Source organism: Homarus americanus, unplaced genomic scaffold (genome assembly GCF_018991925.1).
Source record: "Homarus americanus isolate GMGI-L3 unplaced genomic scaffold, GMGI_Hamer_2.0 scaffold50924, whole genome shotgun sequence".
In the NCBI taxonomy this organism is placed as follows: domain Eukaryota; kingdom Metazoa; phylum Arthropoda; class Malacostraca; order Decapoda; family Nephropidae; genus Homarus; species Homarus americanus.
Window position 1 is genome coordinate 3,419,157 of NW_024718094.1, and position 17,825 is coordinate 3,436,981.

General features: G+C 38.8%; 1 protein-coding gene across 1 annotated transcript in view; it reads right to left on the reverse strand.

Annotated features, from left to right (window-relative positions):
- LOC121859125 (polypeptide N-acetylgalactosaminyltransferase 5-like) overlaps positions 1-17,825 on the reverse strand; it is a 63,234-nt gene that overhangs the window by 12,917 nt on the left and 32,492 nt on the right. Inside the window, 4 exon segments of the mRNA XM_042355830.1 lie at positions 1,065-1,204; positions 7,862-8,042; positions 10,276-10,453; positions 11,187-11,297. Of these exon segments, the coding sequence (XP_042211764.1) occupies positions 1,065-1,204; positions 7,862-8,042; positions 10,276-10,453; positions 11,187-11,297 (610 nt within the window).

Consider the following 17,825-nt stretch of genomic DNA (forward strand, 5'->3'; position numbering starts at 1 on the left):
CCAGCTAAAATTGAGGTGGGGGGGTGCGTCTTATATGCCGAAAAATACGATAATATAGGTAACTTGAACACAAATGCAGGTATCCTTGTTATCCGAATGATTGCTATCCAAAAATTTATTATTCAAAAATTCTATTCTCACACTCTTTTTTCAATATCTGAAAGCAATTCTCTTATCCAAAAATGACTTGATAAAATACTCAAATCACACATGCCAGACATGGCTCAGGAGTCAGCTGGGTCACCCCCTCCTCCCTCTCACATCCCCTAAGCCAGCATCATCTCACAGGCCTTTTGCTCCATGGAAGTGGAAGTGATGTGATCTCTCTTTATCCATGGGTGTTTGTGCCATTCTTTCGTAAATCTGTTCACAAGGGTCTCCAAGCATTGTGCTGGTTCCTTAACTACACCCACCATCACCAAGAAACTGTGTATGCCTGTGATGCTTGAAAACAAGTTTGAAAAAATTATGCAATGAACACAGGAAGGCTTTAGCCGATTCAATTACTTTAGATAAAATATTGGGGTGCTAAATTACAGTATTTTAGTTATGTGTGTTTTTTTTTTCATCAACTGATTTTAAAATTTTTAAGGTATATCATTGGGGTTTGCTGATCTTTTAGTTTGCCAATATAGTATACTGAGGTGAACTTTGGCATCATGGGCGTGAAAATTTGGGCTTCAGTATTTCAGCAAATTCAGTATTTTGGCAAGGCCCAAGCCCCTAGTGTAACAAATTTTTGAGGGTTTAGTGTGATTATATTTCTTAATTTCTGAGCTGAAAAGAGATATCATAGAGACAGCAGAAAACACTTATGGCTATATTTCAACACAATCAACAACTTCAATGCTAATACGTACAGGTGAATTGTAGTCAGTCTAGATTAAAACTTTTATTACTGATGTTTTAGAAGAAAAATATTACTTCTACATACAGATGTAATAAATAACATATTGAACTGCTGTCTGCTTGGATGAAAATCTTTAAGCTGAAGTTTGAATGCAGAATTATTACTAAAGTACAGTACAGTACAGTACTACAAAAATATAGACCAAACAACATACCTCTCCTAAGTAAAAATAGTCCAGAGGCATCTGTGACTCAGGGTAGATGTTTTCCAGGAACCATCGGAAACTTTTGCACTTCAAGTCTTCTCGTAACTTCCGCCGAGGGCTAACATCGCCGTAATCAACGCTTCGTGCACCTAATTATTATTTCAAGTTCAGTTATTCATGTGTTGGAGTATGACTTTCACTTTATTAATATAATTGGTCAATTGAAAATTAATGCTGTACAGTATTAATGCATCTATATGTAATAAGAGTCAAAAGCTATAATTATAAAATATGGTACTGTACAGTATGGTATTGTAATTAAACTGTCAAGGCATATCATATAGCAAAATTAATTCTAAAAATAAAACAACAAAAGGGAAAATGTTATGCTTGGACAAGGGAGGATAAGGATCTTGTAGGTAAGTCTTTCTGATGTGACTAATGATAATGATCCCTGTACATGATACATCTCACTTATCTTACTCATTTAACACTAATACAGTATGGACCTTTAGCAAACTAATTAGCAATTTCCCAGGAATTAACTAAATACCTTTTTACTTATTAAAACATCAGCTTTGTGTCGAATACCTATTTGTCTCGCCCCAAACCAAGATCAAAATTTTTGTATCAATAAAACAATTAAAAGACTAAAAGAAAACAGGAGCAAGTCACTGTTTGGTGGGGATAAGAGCTTGAGGGATCAGTGAGGGGATATTACCATAATAGAAAATTACTATAGCTGACCCTAAAAATCCCCCAGGAACCTCAATTTCATGGGGATAACAAAATAACTCGAGGGAGAGATAAAGAGACTTCCAACACAATTAAAAGCAGACCATTAGAAAGAAAAGGTCCTGTGCCCTAAACACCACCATTTTCCCAGCAAAAAACTTTGAGTAAGACATCTAGTAAGTAATGGTCTGCCATGTGCAAGATATAATTGATATCCAAAATTACAATTAGAAATTTAATGTACTCAAAGTCATCTAAATAACAATTAAGAAAATCTTTTAGTTAATATTTAGCCAATAATTAGGATATAAAAGAGATAGATTTACCATTAAAAAGGTTCATTGTTAATTTAAGTTTTAAAATAAAATAAAAATTATTAAGTGCTTGAGAAGTTGGTTTAAATGTGATTATACTGTACACCTTCGGCCAAATGTAAAGTGACAAAAACCAATAAAGCAGAAAGATTATAATAAGGTCCAGGTCAAAACATCCCCCAACACAGCTGAATGAAGTGAAGCTTCCAACATAGGGCCCAACAGATCACACATCCTTTAGTACACTGTCCTTGAGGTAGGGAGTCAAATTATGGCTATGGGCCTTTCTTTCCTATTCACTCTAACACCATACAAGAAGATCCTCTAAATTACTAAGTACGTCCAGTTTGAAAGATGTAAAATCAATGAGAGGGGGGAGGGGGGGGGGGGTTAGGATATAACTCAGCAGATACATAGTAATATGTTCCCGTTTTCATTTTGATGCTGGGATAACTAGTCATTAGTTGGGCCGAGACCAGCAAATAGGTATCACTTTCACATGAAGTTGTTTTTAAAGGAGAAATGATAAAATTTAATGGCATACAGTACATTCAATATCTTTCAAAGCTTTTAAAGACAACACAAGGACTTAAGAAAGAAAGCAAGTAAGCAAGATATAAGGAAGCCAAAAACAGATTTAAAAATAATCATCCAACTGAAAACTGTGCAGTGTCAGCATATCAACTACATACAACTAAAAGCTGTCTACTTTGCCTTTGTTAATGAGTTACTTCTCACGGTCTAGTTGATCTTCAAAAATATGTGTAACCTTTATCACACTTGTATTGTGTTCACTGTCACAATAACTCCACCTGCTGTACATTTACACTGTGAAATACTTATACCACTTACAACTTTCCACAGGTTTAGTTACAGGCATTGAAACATGTTTCTCATTAGGGGAACATTTCTTATAGTAATTAGATTCTTTTATGGGGACACTGAAATGTTGGGTACATATCCCTTATGTCCTGCCGCCAATGCCTATGTTAGTGGCCACAGTTTTTTAGATCCAAGATATTGTGTTCCATTTATGTTAAATATTACAAGATTATACAGCATATTATATTTCATATGTGGTATGAGTCAAGTGATATAATGTTGGGTATAAATGAATGACTACCTGGTGCCTGTCTTACCACAACCCATTGTACTGTATACAGTAAAACATGAGGAATGGGCATTATGTGCAACAGTTTATGGCTGAGCCAGCAATGATCAGCTCACTGCAAGCCAAACTGAACTGAAAATAAAACACTAATTCAAAACCATGATAACTGACAAGAGATCTAAGAGCACATAATTATCTAACATGGTCATCCACAGAAGGCAGCAGGTACTACGTACTGAATTGACTTTCTACATTAACCTATAGTAGGTTTTATTTTCACATTCCCTTTAAAGAGAAAAGTATAGTACTGTACCATAACTGAGTCTTCCATGCATAAAATACATCATAACAGGTACTGTACATAGTGTTGCAGCATGAGGCATCTATCAGTAAGTCCTGAAATTATAGTCCTTTGGTCTACAAGTAGTCCAAGCAATACACATATGTACTGAACACTTTGTAGTTTTGCTGTCATATGTTGTGATAACAGTCAAAGCAGAGCAAAATAAAATAAAAAATCTATGAAGTATTCAAATGATATAAGAGCAAGAAAGTTAGCACTGAGGTTTTCATTTAGGAAAAATAAGCCTCTAGAAATTTAAGATGTCACTAACTGGAACAATGGTAAATCTCTGACTCAAAACTAAACAGAGTTCCACCTCGCATGATTTCCTACGGTTACAATCAATCTGCCCCAAACCTTGGGAGACAACCGCTTTACAATATTAAACGTATAGAAAAAATTCCTTCTTTCATACCGTATAAACAGTTACAGATGAGATTGAAATACAAAATGCCCACAGACCTACTGTACTTAGAAGTGTGCTTGTTATACCCCATCTCTCTTTCACAGTCCATCAAGACCTGACTCGGTAATCTGAACCAGCCAACAAATTTTATCACTCTAACCATATGAATTTCTTCAGTTTATCTCATGCCACAAGATACTTCATTCAGAACAATTAAAGTTCAACCCCTGGTATCACTGCTTTTGAAGAACAAAAAATTATTGTACACTTCACTATATGGATCTGACCAACCTTCCAATATATAAACCAACCTAATGTCACCCATCATACTTTTCTTTACCTAGTACAGTGTGCAAGGCTGACAGGGTCGAATATTGTAAGACTCATCAAAGTTTTACCCCAAAATCCTAAAATCACTTTAACTAATGATACTCTGTTTTTTGGTATTAGGAGGGATGGTTCAGAGATATATAATGACTCCTATAAAAAGTTAATTAGAATTTAAAATCATGGCTGCATATATCAATCCAGTTATAATATTACCAAACCTTATCCTATCTTTGTTATCTTGGGGTCAATACTTGAATATATGGCCATGAAATCAAGAGTCTCTTTTAGTAGGTATAACTAGGTTAGGTCTGCTGCAGTTAGGTATTTTTGTTTGAATGGCCGAGTTGCATACATGCCTAACAAACTAACTAATCGTCATCTTTTCCTCAATCAGGTGATGTGAAGAGAAACAGTTATTACATTGTATCTACTGTGTCTGCTGGTTCCTAGCTCATTATTTGTACAGCTGTATTAACTAAACTTAAATTTTCCTTTTTTGATTCCCATGAAGTGATTACACTTGATATAAATATAAAGGAGTTTATTAAGATTTGAATTAGTGTTTTGATCAAGCACAGTATTATCTCATGTACAAATATCCCTCACTATACGAATGGGTTAGGTTCCTTGAAAACCATTCGTTAAGTATTTATTCGTATTCGCGAATAGTATAACAGAGGGAACAATAAGGTTCGGTTTCCAATGACAAGAAAACCCCAGTATTATACCTAAAAATTTAAATTGGTTCACAAACAACAATATAACACATTAAAAATAAAATATAAACTTGGTGTAGTATTACCTTAAGGGACTATATTCATAAAAGTGAGAATAGCTTTCGTATAGTAACAAAGGGGTGTAAGAACAGAATATTTATACAGTATACTGTATAAGCGAATATTTGTAGAGTGAATGTTAATATAGCAATGGATACCTGTACTGTACTGTACTGTATTATTTAAAAAATTCATTTATGAAGCTATACCATTAATTTCAATTTATGATTCAAATAGATTCATAAAATTTCACTTTGTATTAATGACAGATTTCACTAATTATACAGTCAACCCTCACTTTACGCGGTTAATGTACGGTAACCCACAGGGTGCCGCGGAAAGTGAATAACATAACATATGGGATTAATTGAAATAGAGTCCGGGCCGACCCCCAAACTCCACTTTTTGACGTCACACAACTATGCTGTAGTAAAAATATTATCTTAACTTGATGATGGTATGCACAAACAATTAATAATTAAGAGAAATATCAATAATATTAGGTTTTCTAACACTTACATTAGTAGGAAAGATGGCTGGGCACACGGGGATGGGCGGTTGGTTCCGAGGCAGAGGGCATATTATTGGCCCTCACCTGTATCACTTGTATCAATTGTATCACTATTCACCATAGAGGCTTGCAGGGCCTCTTTGTCAAACCCCTCAAAGTCCATATAAGTCCATATCTTCACTATAATTATCACTATCACTGACTTGGGCCGGCTGTGGTGGGTGGCGGGTGAAGAACTCGGTAATGTTTTGATGACTGGGCGACCTTGTGCGCACCATGCTTGCGCAGCTTACACAACATGGCGGATGGCAGGAGGTTTGAATCCAAAAATGGTGCGGCTCGCCAGCCACTCTCCGCGTAAAGGGGTACACGCACCGCGGAATGTGAGCATTCCTGTTTCGGCAGGGTACCGCGTAAACATGGAAACGCGGAATGTGGGACCTCGTAAAGCGAGGGTTGACTGTAATTGTGTATCCCAATTATCTACTTGTTAGAAAAATGCTCATCAAGGGTGTACCTAACAAAGTGTCCACCCATCAAATTGACAATCAACAAATACAGGTACAGTACAGTAGTGCTGCAAACTCGGACTTTTTTTTTTAACTACTGTACTGTATAATGTTCCTTTACTCTTCATTTAATCTACATCTCCCATATTTTTGCTTGAATTTATGTTCATGTACCCATATATAAAATGTACCATATGTCATATAAAAATAATTAAGGGCTTTCAGATCAGAAGGGCACACAATCCACCCTTCTAAGCCATTATTTCGCTCAGCTGCTCCACTTTATAACACACATGTTGAACAGAATATATGTCAGTAAGGTATCTGTATAGTATTTCTAAAATCCCAGCTATAGTACTGTCAAATATTCACTGCGATAAAATTAAAATAAAGAAAACAGGTAAAATATCAAGCTCCGAGATCATTATTACACTACTGTACAGTACAGTATATTGATACTGGTGGGGAGAAGACTAATTTTAGTTTTCAAATACGATAAAAAGTTGATAACTCGCAGAGATATTATTAGCAGAATTATCTGTAGTTGTGTGGGTTATAACTCTGACCAGGTACAGTAAATGGTATTTGAGCAGTTCCGGAGGATTGGTGAAGCAGGTGTCTGTTTTAGTCACTACAGGTACTGTATTCTCTGTACAGGTGAGATACAGTGACTAGTTCTGACCTTCACAGCATTTGTGTGTAAAATACCTAAAAGTACAATACTGATTAACCTGCCTTCATTTTAGCTTCACACATGAGTAGTTTATACTATCCTCTACTGTATATTTACCCCCGATGATGATATTCTACAGCATCAACCCAGGAGTACAAACTGGAGCCCATTTAACAATACAGTAAATATATATTGTTTAATTATTGTAGGTAGTTAAGCATATTTATGAATGTAAATTTATGTACAGTACTACAGGTAGTATGCTCTTTTACTTAAGCTTATCTTTACCTTGCCTTTAATGGATTCTAAATACTGTACCCTTATTTTCTAGTACTTTATAATGGGCTTAAAGGACTTGAAAATGCTGTTTTACCATTTGGTAAAAAAAATTCTACTGTACATTTATTTCTTGAAGTTGCATAATTTCCTATCTTGCACAAGCCTAACACTACTTAATGCAACTCTTGGGGTTATTTTGGCAGATCCTCAGTACTGTATCTCCATTCACATTTTTATTGATTCTAACATTCACTCTACACTACTGACATTATATAAAAATAAAATAGACAAACCAAAGCACAAAAACACAAAATTCATACCTCTAACCTCCTCTGACACACAAACTGCAGGTGGAGACCCATTTCACAAGCCTCCACATCTTTCTGGGTGTTGTGTGTTTGTACAACATAGTGATCACAGTAAGTTATCATAGACTTTAGCTAGACAGTGGTAACTGATCGAAAGGTTTTTTGCAAGTGTTAAGAAGACAAAACATGTTAAGACTGAACAAGATATTAAAAAAAAAAATTGAAGAGGTATCTTAAAATTATGTGTCATGTATTAATAAGATCAATGAAACGTTAATTTTAGTAACTTGGGAAAGGTGTCCTAATTTGCATTAAGTACTGGCGATGGTGGTGAGGTGGTCATGGTGACAGTGGTGCTGGTACTGCTGGTGAGCTGTGGTACCAGTGGGTGGGTGATGGTGCTAGCAAGTAGGAAATGGTGCCGGTGGTGGGGGGGGGGTGGTAATGGTGCTAATAAAAAGGTTGAAACAAGTGCAAGTGGCTGGAGTGGAAGGCATGCGTGCAGCCTGACCTGGGTTAATGCTGTAATAAAACTCTTTCCAGTCGTCCAGCCACACCTCGGCGAGACGAGCGTTGTTTTTGTTTACAATTTTGGAAGTACCCCCTGGGAACGTGTAAGGGGTGGACTTGCGGAACACGTGACCAACATGGGAGCAAGTGGAGATCTCTAGCGTTCCCCCACACATCCATACCTGTAGAATGATGATTCAGCCTCACATGAGCCAAGCAGTGCTGGGGGAAGTTGCTAGATTGTGATTGGTGGGAATCCATATACTGTACCACACACCCAAGTGCCTAGAGACCCCAGGCTTTGGCTAAGCTTGTACTCAGTAGTCCATCACCTCCCCAAGCTGCCTTACTTCATGTTTTAACACTTCACCAATGTACACAGTTTAAGTGCTTTAAATTATGGCTGTTGCTTTCAGGTATTCTGATCTCTATTATCAAACACTGTGGAAACATAATTTGGTTACATGCCATTGAAAATGTATATTTAGTATTTCTCATTACCACGTACACTTGTACAGGTTCTGTAAAAACTTGTAATTAAAAGTTATCTTGATTATGAAGTCAAAGTACTAAATTAATTATGTACACAATACAGTATTACTTTTGATAATAGAGGTCATGGCATGCTCATCCAGCAACAGCCCATTAATATGTTTATCCATTAACCTCTAAGACTAGATCTGCAAGGATATCAAATATTGTTAGTAGGAGATGCATTTATATACATTAGATAATGCGTTTTCAATTTGTTAGTATGTCTGGAACTACTGCTACAATATTTTGGATATATCAATTTGCAAGAGTTTATGCATTTATTCCCATAGTTGGTGACAATCCAAAATATTGTAATATTTCACGTTTTTTTTTCATTCTTCTCAACCAATTCCCTGTAAACATTGCACCTGTTGTGTCTGCTTTCATATTCCAATGAAAATGTGAATCATAAATACCAACACATAAATTTTTACTCACTACCAGCAGCAATACATCTCTACCAGAAGAGAATTCAAATTGGACCAAATTTTTTTTTACAAAGGAAATCATATGAAAGTAGACACAAAATACAAATTAAACCAACTAAAAACCTATTTGTTAAATGGTTATAGCTCTTACTATTAACTACTATCAAGATTATACAAAGAGTGAGAGAGATAGAGAGGATGCTGTCTGTTATGGGTTAGCAGCCAATAGGCATGGGTAGAATGTCTTCAATGCAACCCTGCAAGAAAGTGTTATTGGAGACCCTTTTATGGGGTCTTGCTTGGTGCGAGGTGAATCACTCAGGGTCATCATCAACCTGTGAGGTAGGTCGGGTTGTGGACTTAGTGGATATGGGATGGCAGGGGTCTAGGGAAAGAGGTTCTAGGGGGTTGGATGGGAGGGTACCTGGATTCATTTCAAAGAAAAAGTCTCGCCACTCGTCCATCCAAACTTCGGCCACACGGGCCGAATTCTTCATGACCACGTTGACAACTCCCCCAGGGAAGGAGTAAGGTGACTTGTCGCGGAACACATGACCCACATGTGAGCACGGGATGATCTCTAGCGTGCCTCCACACTGCCAGATCTGAACACCACCGATGTCAGCAAACTGCTTCACCATCTAAATTCTTTTGCACCATTCTAATTCCTATGTGTTTTTTACCTTCACATTTTAATGCTAATACATTCATGTATTTCAATGTGATATTGTACATCTATGTTTTATATCATTGCAAAAAAATCTATGTAAAGTAGTCAACATTGAGCAAAACTAAATCAACCATTTTTAAATATGTACAATTCTCTATTTTTTCTTTAAAAATATTTTCAATTGTAAATTACTGTACTGCTTGTATGAAGGTAGAGATACATTCTGCGCCATATTTTAACAATAAACATTATAATATTTACCATGGCTCTTAGAAAATATTAAGTTGCAATGAGAAATATAAAAACTAAAGATGACAATTAACTAAAACTAATACCTGATTGCCCTGTCTCCCACTAAGTAGGGGGTTTAGTCTCTCAGGCAAACACAATTAGCTTTTTCTTGGGTGTACACGAGCAAGACAGTGTGACCGCCTACAGCCACTACTGAACATACCCACCTCAGAAATTAGATTGCATATTTCATCTCCTGCAACTTGATGTTTGCTCTCAGCCTTATAATTACAAAAAAGAAGTATTCATACATAATACTGTATGCAGTACTGCATATCCCAAACTGTACCTTGGGAACACAACTGTGTAACATACATTCAAATTATTTTTTGTTTTCCACTTTTAAGGTAAAGCATGCTATAGCAAAGAAAAATATTAAAACAATCAGAACAAGAGATTCAGTTAGACTAAGTTTGTCTGGGAAAATTTAACTTATAAAAAAGGTTATCTCAGTACTGTAACTTGTACTCTAGCAGTTCTGTACAAACTTACCCTAAATGACATTTCCAAATTTTCTCCTCCCCATATATCCATTCCTTCATCATATCGACCAATCTTTTCAAAATATTCCTTATCAATGGCAAACAATCCTCCCGCCATGGTAGGTGTTCGAAGTGGCTGGGTTCTATCCCCACCTCGCCTCTCCATTTCCCGCTGAGGAACTCGATACCTAGTGATAAAAAAATTAAGAATTTTAACAATTATATCAAGACTTAACCTTAAAGAAAATTAAAAAAGAAAAAAATTCTTTCAACACAAATATATTACCATACGGAAGTCTGCAATAAGAATGGTGCAACCCCCATTAATGAAAGGGGACCCAAGGAAAGTACCGGTAAACACTTTTTAAGGATTTTACCTTTTTCTCACATTTGTGTTTTCTAAGAGTGGCTGAGATATATACTAAACCAAATTCATGGACAACAATGGTCACCTGAACTACTGTACTGTACCAAGGTGTCCTCATGTGTAATCAAAATACCGGTACACCTACTTATGTAGTACCCATTAGTTCATTTCACATCTATTGTCCTAAAAATTGACTTACAGAAATCTATGGAAAGTAAAATTTCTATACAAATCTCCATGGTACAAATTATTCACATACTGTACATAAAATAAAAAAATGTCATGTGGCTGTAGTTGCAGAAATAATCAATTGGAAACAAAAAAGTAAAAATAAAATAATCAATCAAATCTAATTTCATGTATACAGTAGTAATCAAGTTTTGTAGCCTATTCACTTGTGTATACAGTAATATAAATAATAACACTAATGGGTAAACAACATAAAATATGAGCTATTTTTGTTCTCCTTAAATTCTTCATTAATACTGTACTGTATATAAACAAATATCGCTTATATATACACAGGAACGAAACAAAAGTATTACACATCCTACCATCTGAAATTTAGTTTCCAGTTGAAGCCTCCCCAAGTCATGTCAGAAGCTGTTACATATTCAAACGATTCATCGGAGATAACATCAATAATTGGACACACCACACGAGCTCTGAAAGAGAAAACGAGCATCAGTGCAATATTCTTAAAAAAAGATCCTTGGTTATACAAATACAAATTCAATGATAAAAATAAATAATGTATACCTCCCAAAATTGGAAAAAATGTGTTTGTAATCTGTTGAAAGCTACACAATACTATTATACAGTACATGTCTTATTTTAATGATACACAAAATCTGATCCACTTGAGTCATGTACTGCAATACAAAGAGGTTCCTTAAAGTCAATTAACTGCCTTTCCATGGCATATAACACAACCATACAGTACCGTAATTTTCGGCCTAAAAGATGCACTTTTTATGACAAAAATATACCTCGAAAATTACCATGCATCTTCCAGGACACTTGTCCATGAGTTGCAACAGAGGTTTTTGAAATCAGCCCCTTAAAGACTGTTATCTCATTACAGTACTTAACAATTACAAGTATTCCCTATACAGTACTATAAAACTATTGGTTAGGCTAGGAATACGAGGAGACCCTTACATATAACCATGCAGCATTTGACAAAGTTAAGAAGAAACCCAAAAATTCAAGGCGTGGGTTAGGTCAAACGATGAGCAGGACAGGAGGATGTATGCAAGAGCCAGGAACCAAGCAAAGTTAGGAGTTCCAGAGGCTGGTTGCAAGCAACGTCAAGTCAAACCCAAAGGCATTTTATCGCTATGCAAAGTCGAAATTAATAACGCAAGTAGGAGTATCAGACCTGAGGCTTGAAGATGGTAGTTACGCAGATTCTAACCAGGACAAAGCTGAAGCATTGAACAGTTTCTTTTCCCCGGTGTTCGCAAGAGAGGATGCGATTAATCTTCCTGCGTTTGAGGACAGACGGTTCGACACAGCACTGACCCACATTGTGTTCACAGAAGAAAGTATAAGAAATAAATTGTCAAAGCTAAAGGTTCATAAGAGTCCCGGCCCTGACATGATGCATCCCAGAGTGCAAAGAGAGTTGTGCAACGAGCTTGTTGAGCCCTTGAAGATCCTGTTCTGTAAATGCCTTGATGAGGAAAAGATCCCCAGTGATTGGAAAATGGCTTATGTGAGTCCTATCTTTAAGAAGGGCGATCATCACTCCACAAATAACTATGGACCAGTGAGCCTGACCAGCATACTATGTAAAGTATTTGAGACCATTATAAGATATGCCATGATGGAACATCTACTAAGAAACAACCTTGTAAAGGATTGTCAACATGGTTTTATGCCGGGGCACTCCAGCCTAACATAAATACTCAAGGTACTGGATATTTGGACCAAAATTCTGGAACAGGGTGGTAATCAACAATATATACCTAGATTTTGCTAAGGCTTTCAACAGTTTACCCCATGAAAGGCTGAAAATTAAACTGAAAGGGTCTCGGAGCCGCCGTCCACGCGGCTCCGAGACCTGTCGTCTGTAGCACCAGTTTCGAGGTATCGCCGAATCCATCGTGCAGCGGTGTTCCTGTGGACACCAACCCGCCGGCTAATATCTGTGACGCCGAACCCTTCGTTATGAAGGGCAATAATAGCTCCTCGTGTTCCCTCTGAGGTTTCCATGTCGTCAGGCATGTGTAGATCTCTACTGCTTTATATTGCCTCTGTTTTACACCCACGTTCACCGAGACCGAACCCTCGCTCATCATTCAGTCGACACAAAGCAACAATCCGAAAAGAGGAAACAAACACACTGATTGTCAGCCATATGGCAACACCTAGTGGAGGGGGGGGGTATGAGGATACACTTACCAACTTTCCCGACATATCACAGTGTATAAGTATCGTTTCAGAAGTCGTCGATCTCACCCTGCACTGATGCTTTTTGGTGCGAGTGTACATGCCTTCATACAAATGTTAGCAGGTGACGCAAAGTTATTTGGGGAAATTAAGAACCAAGCAAACTGTTAAGAGCTGCAGAAGCATCTCTGAGCTTCAAAAATAGTCAAAGAAATGGCTGCTAAGATTTAATGTCACGAAGTGTAAGAGGATGCACCTGGGACATACCAACGGTAAGGAGGCGCATCATATGTCCCAACGGGACGAAGAAACTGCATTAATTGAGACGATGTGAAAAGGGCCTAGGTGTGTATACTGACTATGGGCTTAAGTTCTCGGGCCATTGCGAAAAGAAGGTGAATCAGGCAACTAAATTATTAGGTCTTATAAGAAGGTCGTTCAGATATCTAGACGGTCCGTCCCTCGTAACGATCTTCAAGAGTGAAATGCTTCCTGTCTGGAGTACTGTCACCCAGTCTGGTTCCCAAGATATGCTAGGGACTGTCAGCTGACTGAAAATGTCCAAAGGAGGGCCACCAGACAGGTGCCTGCATTACGGCACCTCAACTACCCTGAGAGATTAGAGCGCCAGAAATTGCCCAGCTTATACTACAGACGGGCAAGGGGTGACCTAATTGAGGTGTATAAACATCTCAAATGGCACTACTTAGTCGAGTGCCCTTACCTGGAGCTGGCAGACGCTCGCCCCACAAGGGGTCACAGCTCAAGGTTGAAGAAGTCGCAAGCCCAGAAAACTGTGAGGGGTAACCTTTTCAGAGTGAGAGTTGTGAACTCCTGGAACAATCTGCCAGAGTGCGTTGTATCGGCACCAAGTGTGAGCTCTTCCAAGACCAGACTTGACAAGCACTGGAGCAGGTTCAGATACATTCAGGAGCCAGTGCATGCCCAGTACAGCTACTCCCCGACTTACGACCACCCGGACATACAACCGCCTCAATCGTACCAAAATTTTGTCAAATTACGTATTTTCGAGTCCCAACATCAGTGATTGCGCTGTGTACTGACAAAATTTTCGTTTGTAATTCACTTTAAAATGGCTGGCAAGCTTAAAAGTGAGAGTTTTGTGGTGCTGAAAATAAAAAGAGACACCCATTTTAGATTTTCTATGTATTATTTAAGCATTTTCGACTTACAACCTGGATTTGGGTACCTAACCCCGTCATAAGTCGGGGAGCAGCTGTACTTGCCAACAGTGTGTAACAGAGACGTGACCGATCGCCCAAGCGGTGAAGAGGATAAAAGTAAAAAGTAAAAGTACTAATACCGACGTACAAGTTTACATCGAATCAATGGGTATATAGACAGTGCACGTACACAAAGGTTAATAGCAAGTCGATTCAACAAAGGACAACCTAACAAAGCCATCATAATTATCCATATATCCAGTAGGGTTACAACAATTAACAACCTCAACTGTGATAATAATAACAAAATAGACAAAATTGACAAAGCTCAGAAAAACACAAGTAGTTTATCCAAAGAAGTACATCACCAAGACTCTATATATAAAGCAATCCCCTGCGGTGATACACAATGATAACGTAGATATTGGTAGTTACGTTTATTAATTACTCTTGATTAGTTGATGTATACAGCCTGAGGGGGGAAGGTGTGTGACGGCAAGAGGAGAGGGAGATAAAGGGATGGAGGTGACGGAGAGGGATAGTATGGGATGTCTGGAGATGAGGGAGGGACAGTAAGGGGATGTAAGGAGGGAAGGGACATTAAGGGATGGAGATGAGGGAGAGAGAGTAGGGGTGGAGGTGAGGGAGAGGATAGCTGAACAGTAAGGGGTGAAGGGAGAGGAACAAGGGGTGAAGGGGGAGGAACAGTAAGAGGTGACGGGTGAGAGGGACAGTAAGGGTGATGGAGGACAGTAAGGGGTGAGGGGAGGGAGAGGGACAGTGGGGGTGGAGGTGAGAGAGGGACAGTAAGGGGTGAAGGGGAGGGGAGACAGTGGGAGAAGAGGGACAGTGGGGTGACAGTAAGAGGTGAAGAGGTGAAGGTAGTAAGGGGTGAGGTGAGGGAGAGGGACAGTAAGGTGGGGGGAGAGGGACAGTAAGGGGTGGAGGTGGTGAAGGAGGGGACAGTAAGGGGTGGAGGTGAGGGGGAGGGACAGTAGGGAGGGAGAAGGGTGAGGGGAGACAGTAAGGGGGGGTGAAGGGGGAGAGGGGGTGAGGAGGTGAAGGGGAGAGACAGTAAGGGGTGAAGTGAGGGGGAGACAGTAAGGGGTGAAGGGGGTGAGGGGAGACAGTAAGGGGTGAGGGGAGACAGTAAGGGGTGAAGGGGAGACAGAAGGTTTAAGGAGACAGTAAAGGGAGAGGGCAGTAAGGTAAAAGTGACAGGTGGGTGGAGGTGGGGAGAGACAGTAAGGGGTGAAGATGAGGGGAGACAGTAAGGGGAGACAGTAAGGTGAAGAGGCAGTAAGGTGAAGGTGAGTGGGGAGACAGTAAGGGGTGAAGGGAGAGGGGTAAGGGGTGAAGGGAGAGGGACAGTAAAGGGGTGGAGGTGAAGGGGAGAGAGTGATGAAGATGGGGAGACAGTAAGGGGTGAGGGGGAGACAGTAAGGGGTGAAGGGGAGAGAGACAGTAAGGGGTGAAGGTGAGTAGGGGGAGACAGTAAGGGGTGAAGGGGAGAGGGACAGTAAAGGGTGGAAGTGGGAGGAAGGGGGGCTACATGCAGCTGGGAATCAAGGTAGATCAAACAAATAATCTCAGTTAATTATTCAGGAATGACAGACATGGAGCTGACTAACGACACTAAAAATTCCTAAAAATTAAATAAGAAAACTTTGTTGATGTAAGAGCCACAAAATAGGGCCATACTGGAAACAACTCCCAAGATTGGAACTTCAGCTTGAGTTCAAGGTCCACAAAATGAACTTAATTCTCAATATGGATAATGTTTAAGAAATAAAAGATTTGTCTGTGGAATTAGTGGAGAATCTGAGGTGTTATACGGTGTTTAAAAGAAGGCTAATATTGATTACTATACCGCCGACGCGTTATTTGTTTTAATGTTTGTGGAACTGTATAGTTTGCCATAACTTTGAGTGTCCACTATAAAACACAGTGAAAGTGTGACATTTTTAAATTTGTTTTCTATGAAAAATCAGCGGCGGAATATGTCAATAATTATCTAAAATATACTTGATTAGAACCTAAATTAATACTGTAACTCAGAAAATACAAAGTGATCTTAGAACCTATGGTAATCAGGGTTGCCTTATGGACGACAAGCTTCACGGCCAAAACTTTTTGGATGGGAAGCACAAGGCTATTTTTGCAATCTACACAAAATAAAAGTATCCCCTACAATATCCACTTAAAATTTCGTAATAAAACCAAATTTTCACTTAGAATTGAGAGTCCAATAATTACATAAACATAATATCTATAATCTACAGTGAAGATCTACCTTAATCTGAAATGGTGGTGGAGCATGATAATGGTGGTGGAGCATGATAATGGTGGAGAACTTGATAACACTAGTTGGCGTCTAGTTCGTCATCGTCCCCTGGTTTGTTATATTTTCTACCACTGTCCTAGGACCCTTTCCATTTACTCGTGGACATTTTGAAAACTAGCACTCGGAATTTCAGAAAGTAACTCAGATGACTTTGTAAGCTCTGAAGCTTAACCCATTTATGCTGGACACGTTTAGCCTGAACAACTCAAATATGAGAACTAACAACTAAGGTAATAACTAGAAAGATCAGTCAGCTCAGTAGGTCACGTAAACATGTGGAGAGGCGAGGTCACTGATTAGTGAGGTCATGACAAGGTGAGGTCACTGAGCCTGCGTTTTCATTGTGGAATTTGAAAATCTGCTAGACTTTTCTTCAAAATCCACTAGACGAGGAATTAATACGGTGTTTTACAAAATTCGGCCAAATAGTTTGGCCGTTACCATCCATTTTTTTCACGGCCAAGCGAAGGTTTTTACGGCCTAATTAGATAAATTTGGCCGTGGAAACGGCCATCTGGCAACCTTGGTGGTAATATCCAGTACCAGAACCCCAGACAGTGTAGGGATTCTTTTAATCATAGTCAGTCAATCTGTTCCTTTAATACCCGTTTAAAACATTCTAAAAAACGTCCAAAACTAGGTTAAACTATACGTTAATTTAGCAGAGGGAACAAAGAAAATGGGTACAGTTGCAGAAGTGTGTTCCTAAACCCACTGTGGTAACCCATAACTCCAAACGGTAACATCACAGTACAGTAGTTGTATCACTATTTTTGAATGAATGGGTATTGGTTGTGTAACGACGGGTGTGATTGGTGGATAGGTTTGCTATAGGTCATATACTGTAGGTTGGCCGTTTGGGGACGGGTTATTACAGGGGGTGTAGGAACACATTTACACAACTGTACCACAGGAGAGAACAGGAAAACGAATATCACAGGTGAAAAAAAAAAAAAAAACATCTCTGGTAGCCCATTTCCTCTGATCACATTTTGGTTTAAAAGGAATTCAAAACTTTTCCTGTCAGAGGCTCAACATGTTGGGACTTAACGAAATAAGATTGTATTCAAACGTGAAGCACGAACCACAGCAGAGTAAACCCACCCGGAATATGCATCAATACAAATGCATGACAATACTTCGTGCATGTTCATTTACTGTATTTTAATCCTTAATTTATTCATTCATACTTGGTATCGGGGGAGTGTGGCGGGCGAGTGGATACAGCACTTACATCCAGAGTCCGAGTACACCCACACTCCACCCAGCAG